The 16927-nt window shown below is 35.1% G+C and overlaps 1 protein-coding gene across 3 annotated transcripts in view; it reads left to right on the forward strand.

Annotated features, from left to right (window-relative positions):
- Positions 1–16856, forward strand: part of LOC116127759 — a 45060-nt gene extending 28204 nt beyond the window's left edge. Inside the window, exons 1-23 of one of the 3 annotated variants that reach the window (XM_031413400.1) lie at positions 8565–8582; positions 9973–10103; positions 10192–10276; positions 10382–10435; positions 10528–10619; positions 10723–10823; positions 11141–11207; positions 11436–11829; positions 12026–12352; positions 12441–12629; positions 12870–12965; positions 13061–13121; positions 13713–13840; positions 13948–14194; positions 14326–14480; positions 14581–14829; positions 14916–14974; positions 15220–15316; positions 15415–15604; positions 15746–15850; positions 15956–16077; positions 16268–16327; positions 16519–16856. In XM_031413400.1, the coding sequence (XP_031269260.1) occupies positions 8574–8582; positions 9973–10103; positions 10192–10276; positions 10382–10435; positions 10528–10619; positions 10723–10823; positions 11141–11207; positions 11436–11829; positions 12026–12352; positions 12441–12629; positions 12870–12965; positions 13061–13121; positions 13713–13840; positions 13948–14194; positions 14326–14480; positions 14581–14829; positions 14916–14974; positions 15220–15316; positions 15415–15604; positions 15746–15850; positions 15956–16077; positions 16268–16327; positions 16519–16623 (3123 nt within the window). In that variant the 5' untranslated portion in view covers positions 8565–8573 and the 3' untranslated portion in view covers positions 16624–16856. Of the gene's footprint in view, positions 1–8564; positions 8583–9837; positions 9886–9972; positions 10104–10191; positions 10277–10381; positions 10436–10527; positions 10620–10722; positions 10824–11140; positions 11208–11435; positions 11830–12025; positions 12353–12440; positions 12630–12869; positions 12966–13060; positions 13122–13712; positions 13841–13947; positions 14195–14325; positions 14481–14580; positions 14830–14915; positions 14975–15219; positions 15317–15414; positions 15605–15745; positions 15851–15955; positions 16078–16267; positions 16328–16518 lie in introns of those variants that run through there. The other 2 variants (XM_031413399.1, XM_031413398.1) reach the window with 2 other exon arrangements.
- Positions 16857–16927: the final 71 nt, after the last annotated feature.

The following is a 16927-nucleotide window of genomic DNA, read 5'->3' on the forward strand; positions in this document are numbered from 1 at the left end:
TAATTTAAAATCCATGACATCATCAAAGGCTAATTTGGCGCCTTGAAGATATTTAGCCATGAAATCAAGTCATAGGCAAAACATCATCACTGAATTCATGCATGCACCACATTTGCAGCATCAAGACTTATATGTAATCTATATAAAAGCTTTAGAAAATAGTTTGCATACCATTCAGATTAGAACTGATCTCTCTAAAAACTTGTGGCATAGAATTGTCTTCTCCCAGAGTCACATCTGGTGTTGATATTGGACTGAGATAATCCACTGGCCTCCAAAAATCTTCTTGAGAGCTACTGCAGAAGAAGCAGGGCTAGGAGGCACCTCAGTGGAGTTTCCTAAGACCCATGACAGCGGATATGTTAATTAGATACAAGCGAGATGCTTAAGCAAATCCATAACACGGAAAAGTCAAGAAAGAGAAAGAAAAGAAAAAAGATTCTACTCTTACATGCCTCTCGCCAGAGTCATGATCACTGTTGGTCCATGAGGATATCTTTTACAGGATTATATTCAGAGCCGTGAAATTCTGTCATTGACGGAATCTTCGCACCAAAAAGCCTTGTCTAAGAGTGAAAGTATATCTGAAATTGGAAACTCTTCTCTGAAATTAAACGCTCTTTCTTCCTTTTTCTCACATCCACTAAAACATTGTCAATGGCTTGCTTCCTCTGATTTGGGCACCAGTTAAAATATGACGGTCCTCTAGAAGAAGCTGCCCAAATGATGTTCCGATACAGGGGCTGACAAAGACCTAATGAGATTTTGGAGACAATTCGGTCAGCACTCCATTGTCATCTCCATGTCTGAAAGATCTCGTTGCATTTCTTGTTCATTTCTCTCAATTTCCCAGGATTCAAACTCATTTTAGCCATTGAGGGTCTCCAATTGCTTTAGCCCAACCTTCCATTATCTAGTAAGGAAGATCTTGATCTGCCATAACAACTTGGGGAGCATCCGAACGCGTTTTCTCTTCAGAACATTCCTTAGTCTCTCTGAGAGGAATCTTGGTATCCCTGTTGATGAACTCTGGGGAACCTGGACATTGAACTGAATTTCACTTCTATATGATCTTGTTGATTCGATCTGAGCAGATTCATTCCAAGGTCTCTAGTAACACTCTCTCGGACATGCTTTGCTATATGCTGAGCAATCTGTGTTTGGATTTGATGGCTTTTCACTGAAAGGGGTTTCAATTCCACTTCCTGACCACATGAACCTTTTTAGAGTTTTACCTGCAATTCGCATTTTAGTCGATCCTTCACCTCCTCAGAAAATCTTCTATACTACTTCTCTCCTCTAAAGTGCCCATGGAACTAGTCCAGGATTATCATGGTCATAAATATCATCAGGACGGGCTTCAAGATCACTATCTTTGTAGAGCAGTGTTCCAGTTTTCTTCATAATTCAACAGGGAGGATTGCTGAAAGTCTACACTTTTGCTTCTGCTTCTTAAAGGAGTAGATTCCTTCTGCTCTATGGGGAAGGATTCCACTTTATGTCTGTGATGTTGTAAACCATCCCTGTCATATGATGGTGATTTTAATGTTCGACTCTTGATTCTACAAGCTTCTCACTGAATTTGCCCAAGAATTTGCATAAATCGCCTTTTTTCCCTGTTGAGGTTCTCTTGTGCAAGCCACTGTCTAGGCATGCTGTCAAAATCAACAAATCTTGAACATTCCCTAAACCTGGCTGCTGCCAAGCCTCAAATTTTCTTGAATTCTGTAGTTCCTCTTTGTGGATGTTCTCGAGGCCTTGGCCTTCCAAAATTCTCACCATTGCTCCCTTTCAGCATCTCTGTCTTTACTCGGGTAAATGGAGTCGAGTTCATATGCCTGGAAGAATCTGTGTTAAAAGAGAAATGATCAACTGAGCTCCTTCCATTCTTTTTCGAAATCTGCTTCCTGCTGCTCATCTTCTTTTCAATAGGCTGAATTACAAGGTTTGTATCCACTGGAAGTACTCATCCCCATCAGTCTAGCCACAATGCTAGGTGCACTTTGTCTGGTGTTAGATTGTTTAGATATTTCCTCATTAATTAATTTCTTTGAAGTCTCGGTTGGATAAGAGCTCTTTTAGACCAGTCTTCTTCCAATGGGTAAGAATACTGAATTCATGGAAAAGAACATTTGAATTGTAAGCCTAGAGGACGTGTGAAAATGTTAATTTATTCATAGAACTTAGTCTGCCTCGAAGTAGCAAAAGAATGCAAAGTGTAGAAACAACTTATTATAAATGAAAAGAACACTTTCTACAAGACTTGAACTTGGAATAAAAACCAGAAATTGAAAATGAAGAGAGATATAAAAGTGAAACCATAAGGCACCTAATTTCAACAACATAAGGCCAAATTATTATGCAGTATCCAAAAGAAGTCACAATTCAAGGACCCAGAAGCATTGTTAAACAGAATAAGAGCAATATAAAGCAAATCTTACTGGCACATCTCTACTGCAGGATAGGTGTTCGAATTCTCTACTTGCAGTTCCAAGCTATTCCGAGGAGCTTCAAACTGCACAACAGTTGAATCAACAGCATTACTTTTCTAAGCCAAGAAGGGGAGATATAAAAAAAAAAAAAAAAAAAAAATAAAAAAAAAAAAAAAAATTGAAGTTAATTTATCCCATTGATAGCAAAAGAGCTTGTCATTCTATGGAAAATCGTTAACCCTTTCAAAGGTGCAAAGAAACTGGGCATTCCTCTGTCTAAAGAGCCTAGATAGTCCTGCTTGACTTTGAAACTTTCTAGAGATAGACAACCAATTTATACAACATAAAATTAAAGCTGCTGATAGGATAAGTCATAATATTCCACAAATCAACAAGCTGTGCCATTATGGCCTTGGCGATTAAAAGGGAAATAAAGTAAATCAAATGAACTCTTAAATTCTGTACACAAGTCATTCTCGAACCAAGATTTCTTATTTTTATTACAGTTTTCCATGATGATACTAAAGAACAATATTACTTACCATCAGCATGTTTCTTATGTGCAAGAATTTTCCTGGCCTACTGCTCTGATTGAAATCAAAAAAGTGCAACAAGCGTCCCTGCAGCCAAGAAATTCTACCAAATCGCTTCATTTCCTTGTTACTGCTGCATCATCAACTCCCATTAAAATCAGAGAAACTTCTTTCTTTCTTCACCAAATGTTGACACAGATTTCTGTATTCTGCAAGAATAAAATTAATCTCATATCACCAAAGACAATAAAAGAATGCCAAAACAAACTCGTTGAAACTTTGATTATCAAATTAAATCAACAAAGAAATTCAGTTTCATATAAGCAACCTTAATTAATAACATAAAACATTCTATGGTCCAAATATAAAACTGAGAATAAATACATTTGATCAAAAGCTGATCTTGTGTTCTAAGCCTCTAAATTATGCCATTTTCACTTTTCTGTTTTTTGTTCTTCTTCTGGGTTCTGATTGCAGTCCAAAATTAAAACTGATAATTACAGTAACATTTAGATCCAGAAAATAAAAAATAAAAAAAAGTTGCCGACAGTTTAGGATGGGATAAAGCTGGAATTGAAAATAATGCAGCGTCAATCACATCTTATTCCCAATTCATGGGCATCAAGACAATTACAGCAAAAAATTCAATATTAATTAAAGGTACTCCGTACTACACATTAAACACACACCGTAAAAACATCATAAATTTAAAAAGAAAAAAAATTCTTTTAATCATCAAGCAATCAAATTAAGAAATGGAAAACCATACACCTGTTTCCAATTAACAGAAATATACATGAACCAAATTCAGAAGTCAGAAGCCTTTAGTGAAATTATAATAAACCAGAAAAACAAGTTGAATTACACCACCAAACCAGAGCAAACCCACCATGAAAAAAACCCAAAACTTTACTCAGAATCTCAAAACTTAAACAAAACAACAACTTGATCGTAATGCAGAACAAAACACCAAAAAAGAAAAAGGTTGAAGACACTTTCAGGTTTGTTCCCACCTCTGCAAAAGCACGCACTTAAAAACTCGACAACTGGAACATTCATCAAACTTACCGTTGAGACCAAATCAAGAAGAAACATGAAGAGAAGTGAAGTTGATGATTAAACAGAGGATCTTGGTGAGAACAAGAAGAAACAACAACAACAGTGGAAACTTGAAAAAGCAGAAGAATTGTAACAGTGAACGTAAAAGCTGAGAAGCTAATAATAATAAGAATAATGAGAAAGTGGTGATGATAAAATTAATAATAGAGACGAAAAAGTTAGTTTGTAGGGAGTTCATGGCTAGACTGAATAAGCTATAAACCACCCGCAGAAAGCGAAGGTTCCATATTTTTTATTTTTTATTTTTTAAGATACTTTTTTCATGTAATAATAAATATAATAATAATAATAATAATATTTATTATTATTATATTATTAATTCTCGTTAATTGAAAGCTATATATTATAATCATGTCGTTTGGACACATTGGATTATAAAGGATGTCGTCTTGTTGTGTTGGGTCGCAATCTCTCATTTAATTTCATTGACTAACAATTTTTCATCTCATTTAAAAATATTTTTAAGAACATTTTAACAAAAAAAATATTTAAATTTGTTTAATTTATTTAAAAAATAGTATTTAAATTACTACATAAAAAAATAGTATTATATAAATGATAATACGAGGAGTCAAAACAAAAGAAAAAAAAAAAACGTAGATGGCGTGAGAGAATTAAATTAGATAATTAAGAATTAATAATATAAATTAAGCGTAACGAACAGCTCATGGACAGTTGATATGCGCACGACACTTCCATTTGGCGCCATAAAAACGGAGAGTATTATATATTTTTTTTTTAATTGTTATTCCCTGCGTATCCAACTCATTACCCATCATACACCATCCCAATCAGAGCCGTCTAATGAATATTTAGAAGCAAGTATTTTTTTATAGATTGATTGGCCACTTTGTTTGACCATTAGTTCGCTGTTTTAGATCTTTTTGTTCGTAACTACTTTGACATACACGGTTGTGTGTCCCTATTAACACTCGATACTTCGGGAGGAGTACGGGATCGGATCTAATCTTGATAATTATATAAAATTTAAATATTAATTTTTAATGTTAATATATTGTTGTTTATATTTCAAACCCGGTTATATTATAGTATTATTTTTAATCATTTAATAATAAAAATGTACTATAAACCATATTTTACCAAAGCTGTCAATACTTATCAATCACTATAAATACTTTAACCAAACACGTAACTGCTAAATTTCAAATGTTATAAACTCAAATAGACTTATAAGCTCAGACAAACCCCTCTAATAACCTATTGAACCTGATATCGTTCAGTTATTCATACTATCTCTATCGTCATAGCCATTTGGGTATCCACAGGATGAGTTCAAAAATTCAAACTTGATCAAATACATATTACAAAATACAAAGACAAATATTGTGTATACATTCTACCATATTCTTTCATGAAAATATCGAATGAAGATATTACGTTGTATATGATAATAGACATGGAAAGTGTATAATTTACTTGTCGAAGAGTAACAAAGCTTGATGTACATTTAAAATGGTGAGTTTATTTGACCAGTAATAGTATTTGTATGAAAGAGATTTAATGTTCAAAGGTTGGGGTGGGGACATGAGGGTTATACAAATGGAGAAACTAAAACAAAAGAGGAAGAGAGTGTGAAGGAAATCAGGACAGTTATACCAAATGAGTGTAAAGAGAAAGAGAGGGGCGGGATTCCAAGAAAAATGCAAAAATAACAACTCATGAAGATGAAGGAAGGTGGTGGGGTGGGGGCTTAAGGGGGGGTTAGTTGAAAGGGGGGAACGTAGGGACTAGGGGACGACGACGAAAGCCTCCTTATCTAATGTGTTAAGGACGTCTGTATGTGGGTGGTTTAGGTATGTCGTTGATGAATCATAGCATTATTGGGGCTTATGAGTTAGGCACTTTTGATTGAGAAACAAGTGGAACAACAAGACTAGGGGGGGGGGAGGACAAAAGTTATTCATTGTAAAGTTGCATGTTCCATTATTTTGGGGGGGCTTTCTGTGTGTTAGGGAGTGCTTGTCAATACATGGACACACTGTCCAAAGTGCTCACCATTTGGTGGCTGTGGCATTTTGAGTCATAATCACCATTGGCTGGGTTGGTCTCTTTCTTTTCTAACCGCAAACCCACAATCACACAACCAAACCTTAAATTACTTCTTGTGAGATCATTTAATATAAAACACTAAAAAATGTCTCGGCTCAAATAGGATAACACATTTGACAAAGAGGAAAGCCTAGGTCTAGTCCTAGTCCCGATGTGGCCCAAGCCAGAATTCCCCAGATGAGGCACATTCGGTATGAAGTATAGTCGGTCTATACCATCTGGACCCAGACCTCCTGATCCCAGCACACCATTTGGGCCTATGGTCCAATTCGGAGCCCACAATCACCTACGTATCACACTCCTACTTGAACTCTGATAATGCAGTCCACTACTATCCCAATTTCTCCAAGATTCGTATCTGAATCATACTCGGACTCCCTTTCACGCTAGGATAAGGTGGCCAAATGATACATCCCTAAGAGGAACAACTACTACGAGGACTCCCAATCCCACCAGGATTGGGAGTCCACACAGTCACTATTTAAACAGAGGCTAGCCCTCCCACAAGGCAGATGACATTACACCTTCAAACCCTAGAGTTCCCACTTGAGAACTTCGCATTACAGCCGTAGTCACAGTCCCCGACTAGACTTCTGTTAACCTCTCTTCTCCCTAGCCCTCACTAAATTAGCCTCTTTCAGCCTTGCTGACTTGAGCGTCAAAGTGCCTATGGCAAACACTACCCCGGTGTTTTTCGTCACTTCATATTTATTTCCTTACGTGTGCAAGTGCAGCAGATCGCTAGTGGCCTCAACCTCACGGGATTAGTCCCTCCTTCCGTACATGTAGATTTTTACGTCTACAGTAACTACTATCATATAAAAAGTGTTAGGTTTACAACCCAATCTCATAACCATATTTCACAACTCCAAACGTAACAGTTTGTAATTAGTCAACTCAGAAATTGGTCACATCTACTTATTATGAGTCTTGCCTACCTAACCAATTGAGAGCCGCTATGTGAGAGGTTACAATTGGGTTATGGACCTACTATTATTGCTATCATATACCTCCCTATTGGGGGAGGGGGTGGTTTTGATGCTTTTGGAAAAGGGTTTTTTTCATATTCTTTTTTATAATTAACAGAGTATATAAGAAGTGGGCGTTGGATGGAAATACACTTTGGTTCTATGTTTCTTGGGTGATAATAAGAAATAAGCCTTCGATCCTTTTAACAAAGCCCGCAGACCTTAAGAATTTGGATTACCCTTGAATAGCGCCATGAACTTCTGTAAAAGAAGGCCCATAAGTCAATTTCATTTTCATCCACATTAACATTATTGTTGTGATGTCATAGTTTACAAGGGTATTTTAGTAAATATGGAAAAAAAATTTAATCTATTTTATAAAGATATTGTTTTACCTCACATAATCTTATTAATATCATGATATCACAATTTTTTCTACCTAATTATCACTTCAGTATCATTTGCACGGATCTAGAGTTCAACAAGGTAGAACAGCCCGTGTAGCACCCCAACGTCCCACTTGAGAGTGAGGTAAATCTAAATAGTCGTTCATCGGTTTGAAGTTTATTAGTTTTCCATGCATAGACTTATTAAGGAAGCGAATCCCAACTCTCAACCAGTTTGTACATGGATTGTCTAATCCTTATTCATTGTCGACTAAAAAAAAACAACTTTAATGGTTCATAGTCCCCTTCATGAGAAATACATTTCAGGTCTCATTATGACACCCCATATATATATAGGACAAAAATAATTTCAAATAAATGTGTTGGATTTTGTGACTTATAATACCATTGATATTGACCATCAACAACATGTACAAACGTTACATATTATAAATTTATCATATCCATTAATTGTTGAGCAAAATTAGTACAATTTGAATCAATAAAGTCTTTCCTCTCAAAACAAATAAAAAAAGAAAAAGAATTCAATTGACGTTAACAAAATGAAAGGCAATAAAGTTGGCAGCTTTCGGTATTGCCACGTAATCTCACCAAATATCTGGGCCAAGTAAAGACCCCACACAATCAGATCATATCTTCCACGTGTTACTCTTAACTTGCTGGGCGGTCAGTTTCTATTTATTGTGTGTATCGTTGAAGTCACATCGTCAAAACAATTTCTTTTCTCATAGATCACCTAATCAACCCACAGTGTCCGTATCACCTTCGTCTTCATAAATCTCCAAAATAAAACTATAAAAAAACGTCAGTTTTTGTCAGTCAGTGTTATCAAACAAACTGCAACGGCCTTGTTTCACTCACTCGTAAACAAATCTCTCTCTCTCTCGGTCGGTTATCTCAAGGCAGCAGCGGGCAGAGTCTCTTGCTTTTGCTGACTCTCTCTAATTCAGTTTTCGTTTTGGTGTGTTGACTGAAAATTTGAATCGTCTTCGATCTTGAAGCTTTGATTCTCAGAAAGTTGAAGAAGCGGTGGAGAAGGCTTCTATGAAGAAGGTAACTCAAACTGATTCGTTTGTTTGATCTATCTTTTCTCTTATCAATTACTCTAATTATTTCGGTTTATTTGGAAGCTTTTCTTTTTCTTTTTGAGTTTTTGTTTTTAGAAAATGATAATGCTGCAGTCGTTGCCTTGAAAACTCAATAGAAGATTTAGGAAACATAAACGGAGAAATGAAATTGCTTGATTTCATTGGAGGAATTTTAAAGTGTGTTTTTCGATGCACCGTATCGATTCGCCAACATACAAATATCTTCTGCTTAGATATGTATATATATACATATAGTATGACAATATAGTGGCAATGTGTTTCTAAATATGAAAAATGTAAAGGTTATTTTACTTTAAGTATCTTATTCTTAAATATAACAAAATGATACGAAAGTATTTATATAAAAGAGAAACATTTTGTAGTACAATGTATTCGACCAATCAGAGTTAAGTTTTTTAAAGGGTATAGAATATAATTATTTTTTTTTTTTTCTCATATCTAATAGTAAGATGGTCCTAAATCTTAATTAGATTGTTAGTATTTATCAAGGTGAATATTATATGTTTTTTTTTTTCTCTATATCAACTTCTTGATATAATCTATACTGTTAAGGCTTAATTACTTTAATACCTACATAGTAAAACAAACCTTGGATTCTTTTATTGAACTTTAATAAAGATTTTCATTTTAACACACATTATGTCAATGGTCAATATCCAAATTTAATAGCTGTTATAAGAATCCAAGTAAAGGAAAAGAAGCTGTCTTATTCTTATGACAAAAACTTCCATCAAGGAGTAATCTTTGAGATGGGTATTTGTCTATTTGAAAATGATTTTTTTATAAGTGCTTTTGATATATTTTCAAAAGGGCTTCATGTTACGCAACCCATTTATAAATAGAACCTTATCCACTTATGTCGTAATTTACTCATCAATTACCGGTTCAAGTGGTGGTCGTTGGCTACGACGGTACCCCACTGTCCGAAAATTATGCTCACAGATTTTAGAAAATAATAATATATAGATCAACGGTCAGAGATTCGGAATGTTCATGTGATGGTCGGTGGTTTTTTAATGTAAGAAGATTGATTGGGCCCATGTGGTGTGAAACCTATCCACGCAAGCTAGATGGGTTTTTCAGATAGGCCCACTAAAAAGCCCAATAATTTTGTGTTTACAAACAATTGTATACATCAAATCATTACATGCATACGGATCAATTTCATAACATGGAAATCATTAATTTGACCAAAAAAAAAAAAAAATCTTTGCATGATTTTTCAGTTAAATGCAGCAATTAATATGGTATTAGCAATAATATTACAAGTTACTTCCTAATACAAAAATATGCTACTTTTATTTGACATTTTTTTTGAGGTTGTCTTAATGCAGCCTGGAGGAAATTCAGATGGTTTGAAGTCAAGTGATGTAGAGCCACGTGAGGTTTTCCATTATGGAATCCCTTCAGGATCTAACATGTTTGCTTATGATCCTATACAGAAAATTCTTGCAGTTGCCACAAAGTGAGCTTCCTTAGCCATTACATGTACCATGTCTTGTCTTAATTAATGTTGTGTTGTTGAATTAGTACTTTCCATTCTTTTTACTTAGGGATGGGAGAATTAAGCTATATGGAAAAGATAATACTCAAGCTTTGCTTGAATCAAATGAAGCTGTATCAAGCAAGTTTCTTCAGGTCTTATTTTCCATGACTTTTTTTTTTTTTTATCATGCTTATATTTTGATTAGGTTGTTTAGATTTTATTAATGTACTTATAGCAGTTATGATTTTTGTCTTCAGTTCCTTCACAATGAAGGCATTCTTTTAAACGTAACTTCCACAAATCACATCGAGGCAAGTACTGCACTAAATTATTCAAGTGGTTCTGTATACAATTTTTTTTGAGCTCTGAATATTTATCATGTTTGAAATAATTATGAACTTAGGTTTGGGACATAGACAAGAACCTTTTGTCTGACGTTCATCTTAGTAAGAAAGAAATTACCTCTTTTACGATCATGCAAAGCAGTCACTTCATGTAAGTTTAGCTTGATTTGAAAAGAACGAGATGATAGAAGATACGAATGAACTGCTTTTCATTTGTAAAACTTTATGGGTGAAATGTTTGTTGATATTGGCAGGTATGTTGGAGATGCTGGAGGTAACATAACCGTTTTGAAGCTTGATCAATCATCTCGTGTAGTACAAATGAAGTACACTATACCTCCCTCAGCTTCTCATGGTGAGATACATTCCTTTTGGCCAATTCTTTTCTGTTGATTGCTTTATATCTTTTGATTGTCTCGAGCACTGTTGTATCGCTAGTTGTCTGATTTAGGCTTGGCTGTTGCTATTGCTGGTGCTGCATCTATTAACCAAATATAAGAAATAAGTATCATTAGTAAGAATCTTTTGTGTTCCTGCTGATAATATACTGTTTCTGCATCATTTGAATGCTTATGATGCTTCTTTGAGGATTTTTATTTCTTTCTTCTCTTAAATTCCATACCTATTTGTCATTTAATGTTACAACTCAATCTGGTCAATGATCTCGTTTAGGGAATGAAGTTTCTGGTGATCCTGCTGTGTCACATGTACTGCCTCCACCTATAGCTGAAAGTAAGAGGTAGTAATCTCCGGCCACGATTTTCCTTTTAAGTAGCTTTCTCAATGTTTAGAAACGGAAATTAATAACTGTGACAGTAGAGTTTCAATTTTGGAGGTACACAATATTTTGAATTAATTTTTTTTGCTTGTCTTTCCGAAAAGCTGGCCAAGAAGAAACAACTGTTTTCGTGCATTTTCTTATATTTTGTGATCTGTGAAGCCCTCAAGTTGCTTTATGTCATTGCAGGATTCTTATAATATTTAGGGATGGCCTTATTACATTGTGGGATATTCGAGAAAGTAAATCCATTTATGCAACGGGTGGGAACATATTGCAGTCACTATACCATGAAACAAAACAAGTGACATCCGCGTGTTGGGCATGCCCTGTTGGAAGTAAAGTTGCTGTAGGATACAACACTGGGGAGATTTTCATCTGGGGTGTTCCTTCTACCCCAAACGTCAAAGCTGAACTATCATCAGAGTTTAATACTCAGAGCACTCCTATTTGTAAACTGAATCTTGGATATAAATTGGAAAAAATTCCTATAGCATCATTGAAATGGGTTTATGCTGATGGAAAGGCTAGTCGACTATATATCATGGGCACCTCAGACTTGGTTTCTGCAAACTTGCTGCAGGTAGTTGAACGACAAGTTCTAAATAGTTATGCATGCCAATACGTTGAATATGCTAAGCATCATGAAGCAGCCTGGTCCTAATTCCTTTAAAAATTTGTTCAACCATATAATACTTGCGTATATGATGTCAATTCCTTAGTAAATATGTGTTTTTCTTATCTTGGTCACAAGTTCATTGAAGATTGTGGTGTGTCAGGTAATCTTACTTAACGAGCAAACTGAATCCCGCACAATTAAATTGGTGCTACCTTTGTCTGAACCATGTATGGACATGGAGATTATTTCAAGCTCTAGTGAACAAAGCAAGCAAAAACAAGATTTTTTCTTTCTACTTGGAAAGTCTGGGCATGTTTATGCTTATGATGACGGTCAGATAGAAAGGTATCTTCTACAATACCAATCCCGGTCTCCACCTTCACTCCCAAAGGAGATCATGGTGAAGATTCCATTTTTTGATTCAAGTGTCACCGTAGTTAAATTCATTGCCGAGAATCCATCATATATGTTAAGTTCTACGGATGAGGTAACGTTGTATACAACTTAACTAATTGTACAGGAATGCATTCTGTCTTTAGCATGTTATAATCTTATTTAACACTTGGATAATGTAGGATTACATGCTTCTGGCGAAAAGTTCTCCATCTCTTCTTCCTTTTGAGACAAAGCAAAAAGATGTACCACAGTCCCATGGATTTGCAAAGGTTAAAAACTTGTTCATAACCGGACATAGTGATGGAGCCATAAACTTTTGGGACGTATCATGTCCAATTTTTATCCCCATTTTATCAGTAAAGCAACAGGTAACTCTTTACAAGGCATTACAAGTTTATTGTTACAAGCTGCATGACTGCTAATTCCTTTATTTATCGTGACAGATTTTCTTTTTGTTAACTTCATAATCATATTGACTGTACCACAGTCCCATAAGTGGATGTGTGTCTCCGTCTTTCCAGTCAAGGAATTCATACTCATTTCACTTTCATTAGGCAGTGGATAATTCTGTTTTGGTTTTGCTTATTCTATTGGTTTTTCTAATGCAGAGTGAAAATGATTTTTCATTGAGTGATGTAGCGCTGACAGCACTGTATTTCGATGGCAACTCTCGAGTTCTTGTTTCTGGAGATCAAAATGGAATGGTAAAGGGCCACAGCTAATGTTTTTAATTAAATATGATAAAGTTTTTTATGTTTGGATAATTTTTTAATAATTTTACTTCGTATATGATCCGCAGGTTCGCATTTACAAATTTAAATCTGAGTTACATGCCATGGACAACAGTATGCCTTTTTCAGGTATGTGTATGCACATGATTTGGCTTTCAGATTTACAGCCAAGTGTTTCCTAAATCCCGTTGCAGGAATCTTTAATAAGAAGTCTACACAGAAACTTTCAATATCTTGTAGTCTTTCATGTTATAGAAACCATGAGGTAGAAAAATTACGCACTGTTTTTTAAATTTAGAGAGTTCTCTTACTACTAATTGGAATATTTTAAGGGAACAGCCTAGACAATAACCAACTTTCTCCGTTAAAAACGTAGTTCAAATTATTAGTTTACAAAATGCAAGATACTAATTCCTTCTCATAAATTTAAAGATACAGTTTCCCTTTTTATCAGTTAGGAAAGGTTTCAATGCCTATATATTAACTCCATGTTTAATGTTGCAGGCCAAATTAACCTTCGTTTATGATCTTTTAACAATCAGTTATTCATATCTAAATTGTAGGAGGTCTGTGGTTTTGCTATTACCTTGGGACCAGTCTGAATCTTTCATTAGTTCATATGAATATGCAAATCTAATGGGTCATAGGCTTAACATTATAGTGAAATACTGCATTCTAAACAGGGTAACCTTTCTGACATTCTACTGTCTGTTTCGCCAGGTATTATGAAGAAAGGAAATAGCCACATCTTCCATAGTGTTAAAGTTATAAAGGTTAATGGTTCTATACTCTCTCTAAACATAAGCCAAACTTCACGACATCTTGCTATTGGATCTGATAAAGGATATGTGAGTCTTGTTTTACTCTTCTTTCCCTTCCTCTCTTTATGTGTTAGAATATTGTGTTAGATAGAACTGATTCATAAGTAGTATAATTCTACCAATTTCCCTTGCAGGTTTCCTTAGTTGATATAGAAGGCCCCACTGTGTTATACCAAAAACACTTTGATAGTGAAATTTGTACTGGCATCATATCTATGCAATTCGAAACTTGCAATTTGCATGGTTTTGACAAGAATGTTTTGGTGGTTGGAACAAAGGATTCATCAGTTTTGGCTCTTGATTGTGATTCTGGAAACATGCTGAGCACTAACACAGTTCATCCCAACAAACCGTCCAGAGCTCATTTCATGCAAATTCTAGGTAGGCAATGCACTACTATCTTCATGTTGCAATATGTATTGATGGCCAGTGTTTGAACTTACAATATGCACTTTGGTGACCTTAAGATGATAAAGAACCACTGTGAAAGAATCATCTTTGACTGAGTGCAGATGGGCAGGATGCATTAGCTAGAGGGGCAAATATATCAAATGGTATAGATTTCAGCAAAGGGAGTCCTGCAGAAAATGTAATACCCAAACAGTTGTTTCTATTGTTATGTTCAGAAAAAGCGGCATATGTATATTCCTTAATTCATGCTGTTCAGGTACTAAATTTATAGCTTATTTAGCTAGGCACAAACGTTAAAAAAAAAAAAAAAAATAGCTTGATACACATAATTCACTTTCTTTTTCTTTCTGTCTCAGGGAGTTAAGAAGGTGCTCTACAAGAAGAAGTTCAATTCCTCTTCTTGTTGCTGGGCATCAACATTCTACAGTGGCTCTGATGTTGGCCTAATACTGCTGTTTACTAGTGGAAAAATCGAAGTAAGATCCTTGCCGGAGTTAAGCTTATTGAAGGAAACTTCAATTAGAGGTTTCACATATTCTATGCCAAAACCAAATTCATTATCCGACACTTTAGTTTGCTCTTCATGGGATGGAGAACTTGTCATGGTATAGTCTCATAATTTCACTATCTCAATTGAATTGTTTTAAGGATACAATTTTTTTGTTTTATGACTGCCTTATTCCTCTCTCAGGTAAATGGAGATCAAGAAATCTTTTTTGTCTCAGTGTTGCTACAAAAGGATTTCCTTAGGTATATATATGACACTAAATATAACTTCTACTGTCCCTGTCAATAATTACTAACTCCAAAACATATGCATCATGTTCTTTTCTTTGATCCTTCTGTAGATTTCATTTCTCTAATATGAATAAGTAAAGAGTACTAATGTTTAAAAGGGATAAAAAGAAAACAGTACAGCTCAAATTCAATCTGTTAAGTCTAGATTGATTGATTAAATACGTTAATGTCTTGCTTTATGGTTTACTTCTTTCTAGGCTTTTGGACTGTGTCAGCCAAGTTTACAGGAACGATCAGACACTTTCACAAGAAGGGCTTGTGTCTGGACCCATTGTCCAAAAGGAGAAGAAAAAGGTATGTAGTTAGATATAAAACTGTTTGTACTAACTCTTCCTGTCACCAAGTTGTTGTTGTGGAACTCATGGTTTCCATAATTGTATTTGGTGTGGTAGGGTATATTTGGTTCTGTTCTTAAAGATGTAAAGGGCAGCAAAACGAAGCAGGCTCCTGAGGTGGAAACGGAAGATACCAAAGAAAGTATTGAAGAACTTTCAACAATATTTTCTATTGCTAATTTTCCAAGTGAATCTGAGAATACAGATAACTTGGCACTTGAAGAAGATGAGGTTGAGTTAAACATAGGTACAACATTAAATGCCTTAATTATGTTCCTAGTCACCCGTATTCCATTAAAAGCTGTTTTGCTGGCACTCAAAACATACTGATTTCATATCAAATGCTTCCTCAAGATGATTAACTGTTTTTGTTTTCTTTGTTTGGAAGATGATATCGACCTGGATGATAGTATTGGAGAAAAACCAAAAGAACGGGGTATGTTGGGAAACCTGAATAAGCAGAAATTGTCAAGCAAATTCCAGGCTTTTAAAGGTGAGTGAAAGATGATAGATATCCTCTCCTCAGCTTATTGCCAGGGAAGCTTTGTCCCGCTGCAGCCTGTTCATTTGCTGATGCGATGAAAGTTTTCATTTTCAGGTACATTGAAACATATGAAGGTTAAGAATGAGAAAAATATTAACATCAAGGAAGAGCAGCAGGATGATAAGAACAGTGCAGTTGATCAAATTAAGAAGAAATATGGGTTTTCTTTATCTGGTGTAAGTGTACATTCATTGCATAAAAACTCGATAAAATTGTTGGATAGGCATCTGATATTTCTATGCCTTCCCAGTCCCATTGATGAGCTTTTAGGATTTTGCAAAAGCATCCCACGATTACATATTATAACACCTTCTAATAATCAAGATGAATGAAGTTCATTTGTTTTGTTTCTACCTCCGGATGCAGGAATCAAGTGTTGCTAAAATGGCCGAAAGTAAGCTGCATGAGAATTTGAAAAAGTTGCAGGTAATGTTTAACCATTGTCCTACAGCCCTCCCTGTAATTTCCAGATTGTCACTAGTTTTTGGTTAATGGGGCATAGTAAAGCAAGACTCTCTCTTGCATAAGGAAAATGTTCTAAACTCAAGGGTAATTAGAGGTCTTGCACAGATTCACAGAAATTTCATTACATACAAAATTACTTTCTTTATTGGCAGGGAATTAGCTTGAGAACCACAGAAATGCAAGATACAGCTAGGTCATTCTCCTCCATGGCAAAAGAGGTGCTGAAAATTGCAGAACATGATAAACGGAGTTCATAAACTCTCTTTCTTCATTGTGATTGGTAAATTATATAATCTTCTTTTCCTTTTCTTCAATTCTTTGGTTGTGTATATCCATTTCCGTATTTCTGAGTTGAAGATTGCTATGAGGCTACTACAATATAGTATTGTACAGGATTGGTTTTAAACAGCTATGTAAAGTTTGTATTTTCTTACTCCGCTCGTTCGATTTCCATAGACCATCCTGTATAAAGCGAATATTTTTCATTCCACTTATTTTCATCCTTCCCATATTAAAGATTTCTTTTCGTCTTCATTGCTATGAAGCATGAATTTTCTTTCA

The sequence above is a fragment of the Pistacia vera genome, unplaced genomic scaffold (genome assembly GCF_008641045.1).
Source record: "Pistacia vera cultivar Batoury unplaced genomic scaffold, PisVer_v2 Contig195, whole genome shotgun sequence".
Lineage (NCBI taxonomy): Eukaryota > Viridiplantae > Streptophyta > Magnoliopsida > Sapindales > Anacardiaceae > Pistacia > Pistacia vera.